General features: G+C 40.9%; 1 protein-coding gene across 1 annotated transcript; it reads right to left on the bottom strand.

Annotated features, from left to right (window-relative positions):
• Positions 1–731: 731 nt before the first annotated feature.
• Positions 732–19552, bottom strand: hyi (hydroxypyruvate isomerase). The gene is made up of 8 exons (XM_031756228.2): positions 19243–19552; positions 17083–17194; positions 5156–5270; positions 3567–3645; positions 2864–2913; positions 2721–2790; positions 1627–1761; positions 732–1547 (listed from the first exon to the last, which is right to left on the bottom strand). Exons 1-8 carry the CDS (start codon positions 19439–19441, stop codon positions 1489–1491), a joined length of 819 nt encoding a protein of 272 aa, XP_031612088.2. The 5' UTR covers positions 19442–19552; the 3' UTR covers positions 732–1488.
• Between the last annotated feature and the right edge of the window lie 1830 nt (positions 19553–21382).

The following is a 21382-nucleotide window of genomic DNA, read 5'->3' as shown; positions in this document are numbered from 1 at the left end:
ATCCTATACTTGGAAATAAACACTTGTGTTTGTTTTGATGTGTGTGAATAAACACCAGTACTTGAAGTTTGGATCCCTCTATGCTTACGGATCTATGACAAAAGTATGAGCTCAAACTGACATAGCCTACCTTGTGCACAGAGAAAGCAAAAGCCAGGTGTGTTTTTTATTCATACCATCAGTGTGTAGTTGGTGCATTGTGTGCTTATTAATATGATGGCTTGTGTTAACTGTCGGATACGAAAATACCATTTTTACAAAGGTGTGGAAAGTTAAGCAAAGGTTATTCGTTTTTACAAGAAAACTACAATGTTTTGCTGATTGAGTGAAGAGTTTTCTTATTTGTGTGTAGAGTTTTGCAAAAATAGCCAATAGTTACAAAAACTGTGCTTAAGCCATCAGAAAAAAACTGTAAAGGAGCTAACAATGCAAAGTGGCTAAAGCTAAAGCTAGCTACAAGCCAGCAGCCTCGGTATGAGCAACGCATCAAAGCAGTTAAACAGAGAAAGATCTGGTTCTGTTACATTAAGCAGTAAACATATAATATAAACATAATGCAAGTACCAGAAATTTGTTTTAATATATAAATCTGTCCCAACTCTTTGAGTTTGGCATGGTCACATTTGTCAGCTAAATGTTCAGGAAATCGTTTACACTTCATTATTTGGACTCTCTCTATGAGCAGAGCACTTTATCTTCTCAGCTGTAAATAAGAGAGGACCTTCATGCAGTTTGGGGGAAACTGGAACGTTTATTCATTAAATTCGGAAAATAATATTTTACATCGAAGGAAAGTTTATTTTTCTAATATCTCAGTTACACGTCTCAGAAAGAAAACCCACTTCAGCACTTTAATTTTTCAGCCCTGAAGGTCATTTTCTCACATGCCAAAACTTTAAATATAGCATTCATTAGTTCATTATTAATTGTGATTATGTTGCAGTTATTCATATTTAAAATGCCGTACCAGGACTCAAAATTTTTCATTCACAAAAATGAATTCTTAATTGTTTGCTCCATCAGTCTGCTACTCTAAATATATATTTTTTACATTTTGATGTCGATACAGCCTGCCTGTCACAATCATCCACTATTTTATCATGTTAGCCTTCGGGCGGCTCTGCCTGCTGCATCCTACGTTCCTTCCACCTGATGCTACGAAGAAACTTATGGAAAAAAACGATTTGAACTTGATTTTAAAGAACAACATTGCTATCCTGAATCACTGCTGTTAATGAAGTGAGTGCACTGATGAAGAAAGAAGCACAAATCCACACGATTGGCACAAACCCGCCAATGATGAGGAGGAAAACGTGTATTCACTTCTTTCTACAGTGTGGAAACAGATTCAGAGAGGATGACACATTTATAAAACAATATAAGGCCACAGGAGTCTGTGCAAAGCCCAAGTTAAATGGAAAAGGTGGGTGCTGCAGGTAGAGTGCTGTCGGGCTCAACACTGACAGCTTTATGCTCCGTCACCTCGTCTCAGCACTTTCTGTGAGTCCAGTATTCTCTGATCCAGCCCAGACCCTCGTCTGTGGAGCCTGCAGTGCAAAAAGAGTTAATTATGGCTGTTTTCTAAATCTTTTTCATAATGATTCCTTAAATCACATGAACACTCACCTTGCGGCTTGTATTCACACCCGATATAACCCTGGTAGCCGATGTTTTCCAGTGTGTCGAACAGGTAGCTGTAACTGAGCTCTCCGGCGCTGTCGGGCTCATTTCTGCCGGGAACCTGAGCAATCTGGACGTGACCTGAGAAACGTGACAACCTATCATCTTGTGACGGGTTCATAAAAACAAATTTTAGGTGTGAAACTGCCCAAATTTGTGTTGGGGAACATGAAGAGCAGAAGCGCCTAACCAGATACCTACTGTTGATAGGATTACCTCCAGTAACACGGAGGAACTGGGAGTACTTTTGTCCTTCAATACAGACACTAAGGAAACTCGTAGGACTGCCTTCTTTCATCTGTGCAACGCTGCCACAAACAGAAACCCCCTGTGTCACAGTGATGCTGAAAATCAGCCCGTGCATTTGTTACTTCTACACTTCAGTTGATCCAAAATGCTGCAAAGAGAACTGAACTAGACAGAAAGACAGAGCACAAAAATAGCCAGTTGCCTTCTGCCCAGTGCAGACGCAGCCTCTCTGAGTGAAGCTGGCAGAGGTCAGTGTCCATATCACATCAATATTATGAGGTCTACAAGGTGATTTTAATTAACATTCTTAATGCCACTTGTGTGATAAGACACAGATACCTTTAGTCTGCCTCTAAGAAAGAAAAAAAGCATGCTGCTAGATAACAAGGTTCAAGTTTTAAAATGTCATTTATGGCAGCCTACAGTCAGTATCTGATGCTGATGAAGCAAACGACCTGATGGGACCTCATTTCCTCTGTAGCTGCTGTTTAAAGGCAAAGCACAATCCACAGCAGATTTATATCATCAGGAGGGTAAGTCAGTTCCCTCTGCATATCCAGTTTTTGTGCATTATGGCCATTTACTGGCTCTAACGTAAGCCATCACGCCGTCATCCCCACGAGTTCAATAGAAGAGACATGAAGTGTGAGTGACAGGCAGAAATTAATAAAGAAGAGAAGAAAAGACAGGCAGCCTCTGCAGATATTAACCCAGAAGGATTAGATTTGAGGCTCGACTGGTATGCCTGATTTGAGTTTTTAGTATTATTAGATGAATATTTGCATACTCACCAATGATAGGAATATACTTTTGAATGTTTTGTGTAAGGTTTCCATCCATTATTTGCCAGTGAAAGATGTCCTGAAACAGTTGAAACGGCTGTTAAGTTATTTTTTCTTTCTCTTCACTTTAGACACATTTTGAAAGAACGCACCATCTGCAGTTTCATATTTGGCTTTCCAACCTTCTCCAGGATTGCAGATGCTGCGGACAGAAAAAAAGAAACATTCTCTGCAGACAGGAAGCATTTACACGTGCTGGAGATAAGCTGATACGCTGTACATCATCATTACAGCATCATGCCATTCATGGTTTGATTTAGGATCACTGACCAATGAATATAAACACACCAGCTCACATTTAGGTTTAGAGTTTCCCAGTTTAGCTGTTGGCTAATTTTAATGACACAGTCTGAAGGCCTCTACACACCAGATGCATAAAAACTGCACATTTTTTGGACTGATTTTTAATGCAGCCATGTAATTTCACTTTTTAACCAAGCTCGATTTTTCGGCTCTGAATAAACAGATCTGACCAATCAGGGAGACACGGCAAAACAGAAGGCACCAGGAGACTGTCTTTAAAAAAATGAGACAAGCTGGAGGAAAATAGTGTTAGCATGTCTGCATGAAGGACATGTAATACACTCGCATCTAACATGATATCCAGAGGGTCAAAAGTCATGAGTGTGACACCTGGACTGAGTCCTGGATGTTATCAACCAGTCAACTCTTATTTGAAGCTCCAGCTGAACTCACATTTTGGTCAGGTCAGCGTTTTTGATCATTTATATGCAAATATAAGTATAATGTGTTTCTTGATGTCAGTTCAATGGTGTTTAGAGTGGGCGGTCTTACCCTGATGAGGAGAGTCCAGAAAATACTTGGGGTCTGTAATCCTGGTGTTGATCGGTTCAATCAGTCCAGTGATTCCTTCCTAAGAGCGATATTGTGATATTTTTCATTCATTACACACATTTTTGTATCTTAACAGGGACTCAAACCAGCAACCTTCAGGTTACTAGTTGGCAGTTTCAAACTCTGGGCTTCTCATACTTTGCTGCGCACAGCTAACATCCCACACCTGGCTTACCAGAACGTACTACAAGTGTCCAAATTAGTGACTCTTGACAAAAATAGTTACCAAGCAATCCAAACTTTTGGGGAAAACCCTGCATACAGTCCACAGAAGAGCTGAAAATATCGGCCCACGAGCATAAGCCCTTGCTTTCCTGTCAGAGGCACTTCTATTTTTGCTTTTACTCCACTCAGTAAGTGGCAGAGTGGAAAAGAAGCAGCTGATTCAGCTGACTGCACAGCAGCTGAAAAAGACATGAATGACAATCGAACAAAAACATATAATTTTGAGTCATTTTACACTAAACTATAGCAGCTGACACCCCCCCCCCCAAAAGAACAAATAAAATCACAGCTGTTGGCTTTTACATGTATGCTGATTTTATCAGACAATGCTGCAACTATTAAAATCCAGATTTCAGCAGAGAAACAGCAATAATAAAACTGGAGTTTTAGTGTGTGCCTCTATTAAATTATAGTATATGAGCACATATACAGTATACAGCCTTACATCATGGCCTTATTTTCAGCAAACAGTTGTTAAAAGCCAGTGCCAGCCCAAAAATGGATTAAATTATGTTTTATTGTAGGTCTATGTTGCACTGACTACTCGAAGCTTCACACTAGTGCAACTGTATGTATTAAAGGGATAAACTGAGCATGAAAATTTTGAAATATCAAGATATAAACTGTCTATTGTGGTATAGCCTAAAAACATTGTCCACAGGCCATTACACCCAGCTCCATCTCTGTTCATATCTGGCAACCCACACTGCAGCTCGAAACTATACAGAAGTGCTTCAAACCCTTTCATGCTTCATTATTGGAGCACAATGTGTCAGAAGCTGAGTCGCAGGTCGGTGTCAGGGCTCATCCAAGTGGATGCACATGCAGTTTTCAGAGTATTTTGCTGAAAAGCAGCTGTGTCTGACACAGGAGAGTGGAGGGCTGGGAGGCGGGGCAGGGACGCCAGCTGAATTGGAAAGTCACTGATTGATGCCGCAGCCGGCGTGGCTCTCAAGCAGAAGTTTGTGGAGAAGCAAACGGCTACAGAGGACTGAGTGACACTCACGTTAGCTCATCTCTGTACGACAGCTTTTAGCACTGGAACAGGTCCAGTTGTTAGCATGGAGATCCTTTGCTCCTCATTCTCAGCCAGGACACCAAACCACCTCCACGTAGGCTCAACCGACTCAATTAAACATATATTTACTGTCATTGTGCTCATCATGTGCACTCCAAAACTGGCCTATACTCGAGTGGAGGGGTTAAATCCTTTTTTCATACCCAAAGGGGAATGCATTTATAAAAGATTTATGAACTGCACTGACGTGAGAGCAGTGGTATGTTGGACAGAGAAGGTCACTTACCTTTGAAAGGATATCAGCAGCATATTTTAGGTTCTGCACAAAGACGGCCTCCATTTCCTTGGCAACCGTCGCTCTGTCAGAGTCCACGGGAACTCTCCCAGCCATCAGGTGAATCCTGAAAAGGAAATGTAGAAAAGATGACACGCTGGCACACACAAACATCTATTACTCTCCTATTCTAGCTTTTAAAACACATTTATAAAGATTGCTTTGTGCCAGACATATTAAGGGAACTGACCTTGTCCTAAATTGGTCTGAATCGACCTTTTTTCGCAGCAGACATATTGTCTGGTTAAAGTAAGTGTCATTAACAATACCTGCGTTCTGCTGAAACGTGACAATGAGTCTGCATGAACAACACCAGGAGCCTCAAACTCCAGCAGCTAAATGGATTTTTATTTTTCACACACTGTGCCAAATCAACATGGTTTTGTTCAACTCTGTACCTGCAGGACAGTTTTATGGGGATGGATTACACATCCGAGAACAAAAGTGACACAAAGATCTCCAAAAGGTGCATTTGTTTGGTTTATCAACCATCTAATCAAACTAGCTCAAATTATGAGATAACACAGCGGCAATTACAAGAATTAAGAGACAAACAAGCTTTTCAAATTTATGTTGCCAGCTGCTCTGAAACAAAACATCAGTGAGAGTGAAACACAAAGTTATGAAAACAGAAAAATGAGCCGACAGATGTTGAAAAGCTCCACAGAGCTCAGTGAAACTGCAGAACCTGGAGACACTTTTCCAGCACGTTCCAGGGAACAGCCCGGGCGCTCGGATACAAGTGGCTGTTTTATGACTCGGATTTGGCAACATGTTGAATTGTTTCTAACTGGCTGTGGTCAGTCTAACAAGCAATGACATAATGCCATTTAATAGGTCAACTAGCATTCTCTACATGAACAAACCAGTGTGGATAATGTACGCTTTAAATCCAGATCAACACACTTACAATGTCTGCACTTAAGCTTTAGTGGAAACGTGAAACTCCTGTAGTGTAAAGACATTAACTGGATAACAAAAAAGGAAGCGCCCACCTGTGGAGCCACAGTCATTCATCCACAGATCCACAAATTCAACTGATAGTTCATTTAACATACGCTGTCATTGTGTTTACAAGTAAATGTTTTCCAAGTTAGCAGCTGAAGCACTGACACAAAATCCACCATTACAAACATGTAAAACACTAAAACTAGTAAAAACAAAACTTTGGAAACTGAACTGAAAGCATTGCAACATGAAATAAAAACCTTCCTTTTCTGAGTTACATATACAGAGCATCAGCTAACCTCGGCGGACCTCTCTAAAATCTCGCACCATTAAGAGGCTTAGCCTGCCCCAGAATGGACATCAAAAATGTTATGCTGAAATTTCCTGTAAATTACTCCGATTGTATCAGGGGACAAAGCTAACAGGCCGAGTTATTGATTGCTGTGACGTCACTCGTATTTACATGAACTGAATTCACTTTTCCTGGTGATATTTTGGTCCCAACCACAGAGGACACAGTGGACTTTGTCCCTGCTGCACACAGCTGCTTTACACTGAATGACAAGCTTCTCCTTCTGTTCGCCAAGTCTCTGCAGCCTCTGAAGACAGCATATGTTGGTAAATCTGTAGCCTCAGATGCCAAAAGTGTGTTTACCTTCATTATAACACATACAAAAGATATCAGCCAGTTAATCTGCACGAGCCGATTCAGCATTTAAAATGCATTTTATGAAAAAGTTATAAAAACCAGCAAAGGTTAAGCTGTGACTGAAAGGCTCCGAGTAACTTCAAACCTTCAATGCAAATTTTGTGCTAAAATGAACCAGAAATCAACAGGAAGTTACAAACCGATGTTTACAGATGTTTTGACTTTGTCCAAAACATCTGTGTACGGTGCTGAAGAGATATCAAATTAAGTTCAACTATTGTTGAGGTTTACGCACGATCTGATATCCTCGTGTCGGTGTTGTTCCCACATCATCATAGGAAATGTTGTTCCAGGTTCAACACTGCAAGTGACCAATCACACTGTTGTGATGTCATACTTTTGTGACTTCAGAAAAAACCGCAGTAAAAAAAAAAAAAAAAAAAAACAAAAAACTTAACTTGCGAGAAAGCGCCTCTGTCCGCCGATCCAGCAATTTGAATTCGTTGCACTTCAGGATACTGTTCTTTAATAAACGGTAAGCATTATACATATCGTCCTTGCAACACTGGAATTTCATAAATGAATGAATCGCTTGGCTTGCAAAAGTATTACGTCACTTGCAGTGTTGAACCTGGAACAACATTTATTATGATGACGTGGGAACAACACCAACACGAGGATATCAGATCATCGGAGTTTTACTTTCATTAAGTACCAACTGGTGTGGTGAGATGGTGCAGCAAGTCAACGTAACCTTTACTTAATCAGATGATAACAACTCGTCAATAATGAGGGCTGTGGAATAAAATGCTAGCAAAGCAGCACACATCCACAAATAATTCAACACATCACCTGGTGGCAAAAGTATAAGCTAAAACTGCCAAAGTAACTACAACATGTACCAGTAATGCTGTGGTTGTGTCACTACCAGCACAATGAAAATGACCTTTGATTTTCTTATACTTTTTATAATATTTGGCAGAACGAGTGGACACTGTGTGGAGAAAGCAGTCTTTGTGTTTTAAAGTAAATACGTTTCAGCTGCTGAGAGCACAATGTTTTACTTTGTGAAGGGAAGGAGCACTTACATTTCCACAGAGTGGTATTACTAGGCCATAAACATTGCCTGGTGTTCACCAGACACAGTGTTTGGAGTCTTGCGTGGGCAGCCATGCCTCTTACTGAAGTGCCTTTCTTCTAGCTGCTCTACTATAATGGCCTGAGAAATGTCTGAGCCTGGTTGACTTGCAACTGTAAGTAAGTTAATTTTATTTATACCGCACTTTTCAAGAACAAAACACACAAAGTGCTTCACAAGGTGTTATAAAGAAAATGCATAGATACAACAATTTAAACCATGTAAATGGATCCAGCTAAATAAAAGCAAGCTTGTACACAAATCTTAGGTCCAATGGGAACGAGTTCAGCAATTTATGTAAAGCAGTCTGCTTTGGTCCTGAGCCTGGACCCACTGCTGGAACAACCAGCATCACTCAGTACACCTCACTAGCTCACTAAGACAGAGAGACAGCTGACCACGGAGAGGAGGGGCGGGTGATAGTGTCTCATATTTAGAATTACAATATTTTAAAATATTGTTTATAAAAAAAAAAAAGCTATGAACAGCAGAATTATTAGTGCAAACTAAAATTTAAACTCCAACCTTGGTTTCGATGACTACTGTCACTGATGACAGACGACCTGTTAGAAGTGTGACTTTAATGTCACGAGCTGCCAGCAGAAGCATTACAGTCTAACAGCAGTGACACAGTAACATATACAGTTACAGAGTAGGGCTGCAACCATTCATCGAGTAATTTGAATAATTCCATCGTAAAAAATTCTCGACACAAATTCTTTGCGTCGAAGCTTCATTTAACACACATTTCCACGCTCTGGAAATGTGAGCCACTAAGAACAGACCTGCAATACAGGTCCTACAATTTAGGAGTGAATAAAAGCTTAAATTAGTTAAGTTAATTAAGTTAATTAAGCCCACAAATACTGACAACACAACAGCAGCTGAGTGATGATGGTGGTCCAGTTTAACATGAAGCCAGAGTTTACACACTGCGAAGAGAAAAGAGGCGGAGCCGTTGCCGAGGCGGTGAGCTCATGTTGGGCGAAAGAAAACGTGTTACCTTTCAGTCGATTCACTCGGTACAACATGTAAGTATGGGGGATCAACGCCTGTGTGTCCTGGTTGAAGAAACCAAGCCTTTAAGGCAGATGACCTGCATAATACCCGTCATCACAGTCATCCCTCGGTTCTTACCCTCGTCACCTCGCCAAGAACACCTCTTTACACCAAATCGAAGATGGCAAAGCAGAAATCTTCTGTTCGCTATGCCCAGTGGTTTCTCTTTTTTCTCTTTGCATGGCAACGACCAGCACAATACGTGCCCTGTCTGCCTGGGGTAGGAAAGCATCAACCGAGCCTGAAGCCTGTGCGTTTTGTTGTCAGGGCCGGCGCTCGATCATGGACAGACAGGTGATGTTTATAGAGAAGGTGCTGGGATGGACAGCTTGGATGTTGCAAGGCATGACCCTGTCATATCCAAGTCTTGGGCCCCGGCCTGATCTGAGTCCAAAGACCAGGAGTATGTGGTCAATGTCCCCGCAAATTAGCCGAGCTGACCACATGGAATATGTCGATGGGTTAACCAAAGATGAGCCGGAACCATGCAGCTGGCCGGCACTCCCCAGGGAGACGGTGACGTGCTGGACATGTGTGGTTTGTTGAGGGATGAGCAGGAGAGCCTGTCGTCTGCACAGTGTGCTGCTACTGCTGCGTCGGCCGGCCACAATGACATGTCTCTTTTTTTCCCTGTGGACTGACCTTCTCCTCTGCCAGCTCAGAACACGTAATTCTTATCCTCCCACCGGAGCCCATGATGGCCAAAAACTGGCGTTCCATGTTCCCAGACTTGGTCTCTGAGCTAACCGCATCATGGAGCAAACTACTGTCTACCAGTGTCACTGTGCCCGACTGGACCTGAATGGTGCCGAGGAGGCTGGCTTAGCTGGCCCACCTCCTATGGAGCTGTCCCTGGCTGCTTATCTGCCCCCGTCTCACAAGCATGGTGTCGGTGACCCCACAACTCTGCCGTCCAAGCAGTGTCGCTTCAGCAAATCGCAGCTGGACAAGATCTATCGGGCTCAGGCACTGCCGCTTCGTCACAGTGCTCCAGACGTACCAGGCGATGTCCCTGGTGGTGCTCGGGTTGCTGGTTCCTGCAGGCAGTCATAGTCACCACTGATTAGATCCTTCGTGCGCCCCGCCATGCAGTAGTGGTATGGAGTGCTGCACCCTATGCAGCACTCTCCCTTGGCAGAGGGATGGTGTCGATGGTAGTGACACACAGATACCTGTGGCTGACACTCTTTGATTTCCCAGACAGGGACAAGGCTGTGTATTTGACGAACCAGTGTCTGCTGCTGGGTTATTCGCACCCAGATCACTTGAAGCAATGCAGGCTAGATTTGATCTGAGGAAGAAGCAGCGCCCACAACTAGCTCTCAGAGTCCTGCCACTGCTCTGCCGACCTGCGAAAGAGCAGAGCCCACTGCTGCTGTGGGTGACCTTCCAGCGAGTGCACAGCCTCCGTATCGAGTTCCACACCAGTAAGCTTTGAGCAAAGCCCCACCTTTGCGCCCAACACCCGGGAGGAAGAAGCCTCAGCCCTCCTAGCTCTGGGATCGAGTGGAGAATGGGTCCAGTGGCAGGGAAATGCTGCTTTTCCCTCTCTGTTGCTGTCCAAGAGGCACCGCTTAAGTTGTGTTTAGGTTGTCGTCCCTAGACGACACTGCACTTTTCTACCACCGTCTACGAAGCACAAACCCCCTGCACAGGAAATTTCTCAGGTTGTAACTCCCAGTTTGGGTATGTTGAATTTTCAGGTGACCAAATCAAGTGTTCCTGCTGTGTTTCATTGCTGTGCCCCAACAAGGTGTCTCCAACAAACTGTATTAATGTACATGGTCCTATGTTACAATCAATAAAAAATGCTTATTCTCAAACAATTGCAAATCCTCAGCCTACAAGCAAATGAGCCAGACCAGGCAGGTGATGCATTTCCCCATGAACACACTGGGGGGGGGGGCAACGGCCTACAGGTCAGCCGGCTGAGTGCTCACCTCCCTCAGTGGCATGGCTGCATCCCTTCTCCGCCTCCTTGTTTCTGCAGAATTGTACACAACCACTGTTTGCAAGGACGAAGCAGTGATACTGAGGGAGGAAGTGCATTACTGCAAAAAAGAACAAAACGAATGGGTCCCTGCTTCGGAGACAGAGAAAGGTTGGTAAAGCCATTATTTTATTGTTTGGAAAAAAGGGGGCTTTGTCCCATACTTGACATGCGAGAACAAATATCTAAGAATGTACAAGAATGCAGCTGGCCCAGGAGACTGGTTGGCAACAACTGATCTAACAGACGCTTATTTTCATGTGGCTACACACCTATAGCCTTTGAACCTGGTGCTGCATTTAGGTTGTCTCTTGCTGGGCGCACTTTTGCAAAATGTGCCGAGGCAGCATTAGCACCCCTCAGAGAGACGGCTGTTCGTATCTTAGCTTATCTGGACAACTGGGCTCTCGTAACTTGCTAAAGAGAACAGGTGGCGACATAGCTGTTGCTGGAGGATGCTGACGGTAACTGCAGCTTGCATGTTAGCTCTTCGTCCCCTGGCTGCTGCACCAGGGCTCTCCGACTGGCAGTGTTGTTTCACAAGGTGGTTTCCACAAATGCTTCTCTGACGGGGTGGGAAGCTCTGTGTGAAAGCACATCAGTGAGAGGGATCTGGACCACAGCACAGGCTGCACATCAATCACTTACTAGCAGAGTTCTCAGCTCTCAAACATTTTTGTCCAATTCTGAGGAGCCAGAATATCCAAGTCAGGATGGACAATTCAACAGAGGTCTCTTCCATAAACAGGCAGGGAGGGATATCTCCAGTTCTAGAGAGAGCGCATCGGCACCGCATGTCCTCAGTTCACCACGATGACAGGTTCAGTTTGACAGCTAAGGGTCTGCCCCCAATCGTGGTAGCAACAATCAGGAGTGCTGGGCTTCATATGCTTACAAATGGGCAGCCTTTGAGGAATGGTGCCAGGACCAGCACACTCTCCCATCCCAGCTATCCATATTGAAATTGCAGGAGCTTCTGGATAAATGCATTTTTTTCTACAATTAAGGTTTATTTAGCAGCAGACACGCTGAGATCAAGTGCACCCCCCCTTGCCATGCATTTTTTTGAAAGGGCTTCGCTGGCTGAGACCCGTGGTTAGGGTCAGCGTTAGGGCTGTGCGATATGACCAAAATCTCATATCCCGATATTAAGACATCTATCGTCCGATAACGATATAAATCACAAAAATGTAACATTTTCTGTAAATTCTGTGAATGTCGGGCAGCTCGACTTGCGTGAAGTGTTTCCAGCTGGGCGTCGCGTACCTGGAGTCGAGTGTTTTAACTGATGCATGAAATGATACATTTTTAGACATAGGTTGTAACGGCTGCCGTTTTCTTTGTGAGTATTTATTACACAGCTGCGGGAAAAAGCCTGGTTTGAAAATTTTTAGCCTGTTCTATCCGAAAAATTTTTTTGTTTGAGTCTAAGGTTTATTTTTGCTTCAGCACCTGATTAGCGTCTCTTTTTTTTTGCTTCTCATCCGTAAATACTCTGCATCTTTCACGTAATTCAGTTTATTTTGAAAAGTCTCAACAGGATCTTGAGCTTTATTGTGAAAGGTTTATGTGGAAAATAAACAAGCGGACACGAGGTGGTTTTACTGTCGTTGTTGCTAATGACAACGCATAAAAACAAGCGCTTGTCCGTCTGTAGTGTGGTTATATTAAATATAAGAGAAAGAGAGAACTTTAGGAAATTAATATAGCCACTACAGTGACCATCAAAATAATGAAAAAATATTGCCGTAAACAGTTTATTTTGCGACACCACGAAACAAACGATAGCGTAAAATGAAACGATAGACGTTTTTCTATCGTCATCCGATATATATCGTTATATCGAACAGCCCTAGTCAGCGTCCCGTATGGGACTTGTCTTTAGTGCTGGAGCCCCTCTGTGGCCCCTCTTTTGAACCCCTTGAGTATGCGGATATGAAATTTCTTTCATATAAGACTGCACTGCTTCTTGGTTTCGCTTTTGCAATTATTCTGATTACTTGATTAACCCTTGTGTTGTCCACGGGTCATTTTTGTCCTCTACAGAAATCTTTTGCTATCAAAAATATGTTTTTATTCATCAAATGGTCTGAAAATAACAGAAGTTATTCATTACTATACTATGCATGATTGGAATAAGTTTTAAGTAATTTGATTTATTTATGGGGTTTTATTCGATTTTATAACATCTGTTGTCCTCGTGGACAAAAAAAAGTACAAAGTGTGTTGCAAAAGGCCATATTTTCACAACATACTGCTATCAAACATCTTTGATCTTGGATCACTGATGTTTGGGGTCAACACTGGTCATAACAACCACAACAACAACAACAACAGGCAGCACAATGATGCTCTATATTCAATGAAATGTTATTTATACTGCGCCAAATCACAACAACAGTCGCATCAAAGTGCTTTATTGTAAGGTCGACCCTACAATAATACATACACAGAAAGTATGCTCACAAGCCTCCATTGCACTAGAGATTTGCATACTTTGATGAGCATACTTTTTTACCATGTTGTGCAAAGCAATGACCAGTAGGACAAAGCACATATTGTCCTCTAGTATAATGAGGAGGAAGAATCAATGTTCAGGAAGATCCAGGGTTAGAAGATATAGAAAATATTGTCAATATTTAGAGCACATGCTACCCTTTCTCTGAAAAAGCACATCACCCACCTGCAGAAGTGGAAGAAGGCTATGAAGTGAAGAAAAGTGATGAAGAATCTGAACTATGTTCAAGTAGGTTCTTGGGCATCCAGGGCATTGTAGTCTGAGGAACTTGGAAAGAAAGTGACTGGGCTTCTTGAAGTTTCTTGAGTTTTCAGAATGTGAAACTGGAATAGAAGATGTGTCAGAGGACTGCACATCATCCATTTCAATTATGATGAAGACAAAGAATCAAGCAGGAAAGAGGTCAGCTGAGACAGAGGAATATTTGCAGTAATGTGAGGAAACATTGATCTGGTCTTCTAACATCCCAATGACAGACGATGCATGACTCTCTCATGTGCCACAGAGAAAGATAATCTATCACAGTCCAAGCACATGCCAGGTCCCATACTCCTTCATTGGCTTTTCTACTCGAGCACTGAATGCATTATACACAGTGTTCTGCTTGTATTCTGCTTTTAACGTTCACATGCCAATGGATGCATCAGAGACCAAGTTGGGGTTCAGTAACTTGCCCAAGGACACCTTGGTAAGAACTCCAGACTAGAGCACACAGAGACTGAACCAACAACCATCCAATTAGCAGATGAGCTGCTCTACAGCCAACTCAATGATGAACAAGGAGGGACAACAAGAGGGGAAAAAAATGGATCGAATGCAGCTGTAGTCTTATGTGGGTATGTTGATTCTACATCCAGTGGAGTCGCTACGGACAGTTTATGACATCCTGAGTCTGGTAGAGCAGTTTTAAAGGTGACACAAGATTAATCATAGAAGCGCAAAAGGATATAATTTCTTGATAAAGACACAATAGATGATCATCGTGCAGGGCCCCGCCCGTCGGGCTATATGATCGCCCGACTGGAGATATCACACTAGCTCCGCGACGTTGGGCTAGCGATTTTGCGAGCCCTGTCGTTCATGACACAAACGCAACGCTCCCATTTGAGGTGTATGGAACAAGTGGGTGTTTCTCCTGCTGTGATGTAAGATCCTGATACTGATGTGACTGTATGAGCACCAAGTCCCGTTCAGAGGACTCTGTCCATTCCAACAGAACATCCCAAGTAAACCTATGAGATAAAAACATGGCAGTATGTCATGCCAGGTCCAGCTGTACATGGAACATGCTAGTGTCACGATGGCAAATCGTCTGGCCTGCAGTCAGGACACGCGAGTTGTCCCTAACATTGCAGGTTTCAAAAGAAAACAATCATCTGTAACAACTTGTTTACTGTATATGACCCTTGCCTGCAACTGCAGAAAGAAAGCTGTCCATGATGGGACCAGTGCAGAGGAATAAACCTGAGCTTCCTCCTGCACTTGTGTCAAATATGGACATGAAAGTTTGCCTTCACTCAGACCCATGCCTGGTGTTCCTACCATGCCAAAATATAGAAAACTGTCAGGTAATGAGTTGGAATAAAGTTGAATAAAACCTTGAAACACAGAGATGGATGATATTTTATACTTATGGCTTTATAAACAGTCAAAGCAAACAGGGTCATTTTTGAGCGCAGAGGACAACAGATGTGATTATTTGCTGCCAGTAAAAACTTGAAGTAGTTTAAAACAGCTTTCTAAATTAACTTTGACATATACCGTCTGTGATCATCTGCTAAAGCAACTGACTCTGGTTGTGAAACGATAATCACAATAACTGATGATTTGATTTATTTTTACCCGAAAACAAAGAAAAAATTCATTTTATGAGGTTTTTAACAGATTTAAATTTGAAATGGAATAAAAAAATGTGTCAGAATGTTTGAATTAAGTTTTAATTAAAAGTGGGGAAAAATCCACTTCAAAGTAATTAAGTATCAATCAAACCAGATGGGGACATTTTTGACCCCTGAGGACCACAGGTGTGATTATGTGCTGCCATTTAAAAATTATAAATGGTTCAAAAAAAACTTTTTCACTAAAGTTCAACATAGAGCACTCTGTAGTTAGTCAGATAGTCAAAATTATCTGAACATTTAAATATTTTATTTTCTTGTTTTATTTTCGCTCAAAAACACAGTGTATTTTATGTAAACAAGGTCTGGTGGCCCTAAAATGTAAAATGTTGGGTAAATTTTGTGTTAATGTGTTGGTCTTAAGTAAAACTAAGACGTAACATTGAATTGATTGACAAAGTATACTTTATATTTTAAAAACACTCAAATGAAGTGGGGACATTTTTGACCCCTGAGGACCACAGGTGTGATTATGTGCTGCCATTAAAAAATGTAAATGGTTCAAAAAATTTTTTCACTAAAGTTCAACATACAGCATTCTTTAGTTAGTCAGATAGTCAAAATTATCTAAACAATTAAATATTTCATTGTCTGATTTTATTTTCGCTCAAAAACACAGTGTACTTTATGTAAACAAGGTCTGGTGGCCCTTAAATGTGTAATGTTGGGTAAATTTTGTGTTAATGTGTTGGTCTTAAGTAAAACTAAGGTGTAACACTGAATTGATTGACAATTTATAATTTATACTTTAAAAACACTCAAATGAAGTGGGGACATTTTTGACCCCTGAGGACAACAGGTGTGATTATGTGCTGCCATTTAAAAATTATAAACACTTCAAAAAAAACTTTCTCACTAAAGTTCAACATACAGCACTCTGTAGTTAGTCAGATAGTCAAAATTATCTAAAAAATTAAATATTTCATTGTCTCATTTTATTTTTGCTCAAAAACACAGTGTACTTTATGTAAACAAGGTCTGGTGGCCCTAAAATAAAATGTTGGGTAAATTTTGTGTTAATATGTTGGTCTTAAGTAAAACTAAGGTGTAACACTGAATTGATTGACAATTTATAATTTATATTTTAAAAACACTCAAATGAAGTGGGGACATTTTTGACCCCTGAGGACAACAGTGTGATTATGTGCTGCCATTTAAAATTATAAACACTTCAAAAGAACTTTCTCACTAAAGTTCAACATACAGCACTCTGTAGTTAGTCAGATAGTCAAAATTATCTAAACAATTAAATATTTTATTTTCTTGTTTTATTTCCGCTTTAAAAACAGGGTGTATTTTTTGTAAACAAGGTCTGGTGGCCCTAAAATGTGTAATGTTGGGTAAATTTTGTGTTAATGTGTTGGTCTTAAGTAAAACTAAGATGTAACACTGAATTGATTGACAATTTATACTTTATACTTTAAAAAACACTCAAATGAAGTGGGGACATTTTTGACCCCTGAGGACAACAGCTGTATGGAAATCGGGAGGACATTATGAGGGTTAATCAATGGAATAATCGATAGATTATTTGATTACTAAAGTAATCAACAGCTGCAGCTCTATTACATTGCATAAGACAAATGCAAGCTTTAGTATGACTACACACTTATTAATAATATATGTAATTTCTTTGTTTCTCAGGTTGGAGGTTAAGGGATAAATGGATTTAAAGTTACCTCTTACAGTCCAAAGCTCTGGCATACTTCAAACTTAGATCCAGTCCCTCTCTGAACTCTGCTTCTCTCCCAGGAACTGCTCCAAGACCAAGATCACCTGCCTTTATATCTCCTGCAACACACACACACACACACACACACACACACACACTCCTACATCACAATCACTCTTAAGCTTAATTTCTGTGTGTTGAATCCCTGCTGTAGTGGGTGACATCATTGTTAGCGTTTATGATGCGTCTTCATTGCTCTGCCTTCGTAAGTGAAACTGAGCTGATCTTGTTGGTCTGAGTGATAATTAATCTTGAACGACGGCTACTTTTAATAAAACACTGGGGAAGAAATGAGGACTTCAAAACCCAAAATTGAGTCTATTCACAAACTGTCAGAGCCATGAAAATAAGGAAAAACTGCCTATGTCTATACTGGCAGATTACTACCCAATATATCCTTCTTCTAATCAATATACTGTGTTTACACCATATATTACTAGCAAACAGACCTTTCACAGTTGTTGGGGTCTTTGTAGCTGTGATGTGTAGTTATCAGGCTACAGCATGTATTTAATGCTGTCCTAAACATGATTGATTTTCAAGAGACAGCAAAGGACAACTCAGAATTGAAATGCACACATGTTCATATCTCAGATTAGCTCTTTTGACTGAAATGGGACTATGCATAAAAAAACAAAACAAGTTAATTCAATTGCATCAGTCCATTATGTTCCCCTTATCCAAATTTGGATACCTCTGACAGCAGGCTAATTGTGGCAGCAGGGTATTCCATGCATCCTTCTCCCCAGTCACATTTTTCCTCCAGGGGGGGATCCTGAGGCGTTCCCAGACCAGACGAGAAATATAATCTCTCCAGCAGGTTATGGGTCTACCCTGGGGGTCTCTTCAAAATTGGAAGTGCCAGGAGCACCTCCAAATGGAGGTGCCTGGGAGACATCTTAACCAGTGCCCAAGCCACCTCAACTAGCTCCTTACAACATGCAGGAGAGTCAGCGCCTCGGAGTCAAAGTCTGAGTCCTACAAGTCTGAGGCCACAAAAACAGTGGAATTCTCCCACTGTGTTGGAGAAGAGAGGCTGCCTCAAGCAAGCGAGTTCAAGCATTTTGAAATCTTATTGGACCAGCAGATTGGTGCAACATCAGCAGTATTGCAGGTATTGTACTGAGTTGTCAAGGTGACGAGCGCACCAAGCTGAAAGACTGAGACATACTAATCCATCTATGTCCCAACCCTGATGAAATTTGGGTAATGACCAAAAGGTCGCAAACACATGCAGTCGAAATGACAGTATGGTGGCTGGGCTCATTCTTAGAGAAAGGGTAAGGAGCTCAGATGTCTGGAGTAGAGCCGCTGCTCCAGCATATTGAAAGAAGACAATAAATGCAATACTTTTGTTAACCCCTTGAATTATAGCTTAAAGTCTACACTTCAATCAGATTTTATGTATTTTTTTAAATGATCAGTTTCTCCCTTTATTAACCACCTCTCCATCAGATGAGAGGAAACATTAACACAGTTCACCAGGCCATTTGGGAGCTACAGCTATAAACCCATCCTGCCTCCCGCTCAGTGACATGTGGGACAGGCTCCAGCCCAACTGTGACCCTGAATTGGATAAGCAGAAGATGATGAATGAAAGGGTGAATGGATGCATGGATGCCATAAGGCAAGGATAACTAGGTGTGGAACAATCCTCAAACAGACTGAAACTGTGACAGAAACGCAATGCATAACAGCTCTATCGTCCTGTACTCACTATTACCGATAACCCTGTACTGAAATTGTATCAGAGTTACATTAGAATAGCTCAAATTTAGTATTTTTTGCTTTATAAAACATAGCAGTAGTATTGGAGCAGTAGCACTACCTGACACAGGCAGTTTCACCATGCTTCACTGGCTTTATTGTGTTGGATTTAATTTGTATTTTTACATTCCAAATTGGCTTATTTAAGAATATTTGTCATTAAAAGAAAAACAATTAATATATATCGTTTTAAGAGGGTTGTGGGGTTTTTTTTATATTGTTGTGCACGCCTTTGAAAAACCACCCGGGAGTAAGTTGCTCTCCACGCCATGCTTCAGCATTGGTAGTTAACATGAACAGCTGTGTGTAAACCAACGGTGCGACCCCCTCTGGTGTCTACCTGGCGGGGTGTTGATAAGGACGACCTCCACCCCTGTGGCCTTTCTGACTCTCTGAAGCTCCTGTAAATCCGAATCGTACAGCCACGCTGCCTCCACAGCCTGAAATCCAGCCGCGGCTGCTGCTAATATTCTCTGGCTGAAGTCCGGAAGCTCTGTGAACAGCCACGAAATATTCGCACAAAACTTCAATGGAGCCATCCTGTTAAACTTCCGAAGCCAACGACCGAGTTCAGTCGCCCAGCTGAACTTTCTTCGTGCTAACAGACAGGGAAGACCTACGCTAAGCTAGCTACATTTCCATCGGTTTGGACCGGAAACGGAAAGCAAACCTTTCAAAATAAAAAAGTGTTATTTGAATTTTTATTTATATAGAAAACAGTCCTTTTACAATGTTCTGACGTAAAGTTAAAATATAATTTCAATAAACCATCGTTGATATTCAATTGTTTTACACCACATAAAACCTTTCGGGGCCGAACAAAATGCATAAAATAACTAAAAGCCCTTTATTGTGAAAAATAAACCGGAAACGTTAATCTTAGAACGTCAGAGGAGACTGGTGTTATCGTCACGTGATTGGCAGCGTGTCCTTTCTTGTTTTTCTAAATCCAATGTGATTATAATTTTATTTAATCTTATTTTATTTTACTTTGTTCATTTTATTCTACTTTATTTTACTGTAAAATTATACTTTAAAGTATAAATAATACAAAAATGGTGATAAAAATGTAATATAAAAAACTAAAGAAAAAGTACAGCAGAGAATGACTTTTGAATAAGATTTTAAGTATGCGGATAAATGTAATCTCAGGTAGGAAAATACTGTTTTCCCAACGTTTTTAGTGTTTTACAATATACTGTCTCCAAAACAATAATTAGTTAAAAACTGTGTTTATGTAATATGTTTAACTCCAGCATCTCAATGTTTAGGTTTTCCTTGTTGTTTTCTTTTCTTTCTTTGTTTGTTTGTTCTTTTGTTTTATTTAAAGACAAATCACAAATCCAAAAAAACGTATTTCAGGAGAATGTTTTTGAAATAAAACTCTATTACTGAACTGTACATTAATTTACTTATCACACACTCAAAAAAACAGATAGCATACACTATTGCTCTGGTTTATTTGATTCTTTATTATTTGACTTATTTCAGTCTTTTTTTCTTTACATTTAGCAGTTTTGGTCCTCCTTTTGTTATAAAACATCTGTCATGTTTATCAATGGAGACCTTCAGATTGTGAGATTTGGCAGCTCAGTTTATTCCCAGTTTGTGCTCTTACATAGGCTTCTAGCTAACAACAGCTATTCATATTATCCATATGTGAAATTTTTCCATTGTGAAAAGACTTTTAGTAAGTTCTCAGCTTACATCTGTGTTTCCCATCCAGGATTCCAGCAGGCTGCTATCCGTGGTTTGATTCTGAAGCAGAGGTACACCTTTGGGTTACAAATATAGTTTTTGTTGTGCTCTGAGCTGAATGTTTTTTTTTCTTAATCCAGATATCCAGCAACAATATCAACCTTCTGGGTTTTCCAAACATTGCAGATCTGTATCTTTTAGAGGAATTGGTGCTTATCTGTGGCCTGTCACCTACTGAAAGGCACAAACCAGGGTTATCTTAACTTGAATTCACAGTAGCTTACTTTCTCATTAAAAACATATTAATAGACTGTAAAGACACAGAAACAATCATGATCTGATATCTCAGTTGTAAATAACTGGATACAGATAATAACCTTATGTATATAGTGTTTTGACTAGAACTGGTCCTTTAAGTTGAACATAATATTAGTGCCTTTTTTCACCTGTGCAGTGCTGTCACTGCTTTGAAACATCGTGTGATGTTTCCCTGGCAATGGTTCTTTTACAGCACCATGGAGGAATTTTGTCTAACTCATCTTTGCTTAACTCATTGTTGTAATTGAGTAACACTGGAGTGCAGTTCAAACATGGACTGCATTTTCAAGGCCATGCCCCAGCATCTCAGTCAGATTCAGGTCAAGACTTTGACTAGATCACTCCACATACAAGTGACATACATTTTTTTGTTAAGCCATTCAGAGGTAGACTTGTTGGTGTGTTTTGGATCATTGTCCTGCTGCAGAATCCAAGTGCGCTTCAGCTTGAGGTCACAAACAAAT

Source organism: Oreochromis aureus, linkage group 15, assembly GCF_013358895.1.
Source record: "Oreochromis aureus strain Israel breed Guangdong linkage group 15, ZZ_aureus, whole genome shotgun sequence".
Classification (NCBI taxonomy): domain Eukaryota; kingdom Metazoa; phylum Chordata; class Actinopteri; order Cichliformes; family Cichlidae; genus Oreochromis; species Oreochromis aureus.
The sequence above is the reverse complement of the archived record's forward strand: the minus strand, read 5'-3'. Positions and strand labels throughout refer to the sequence as shown.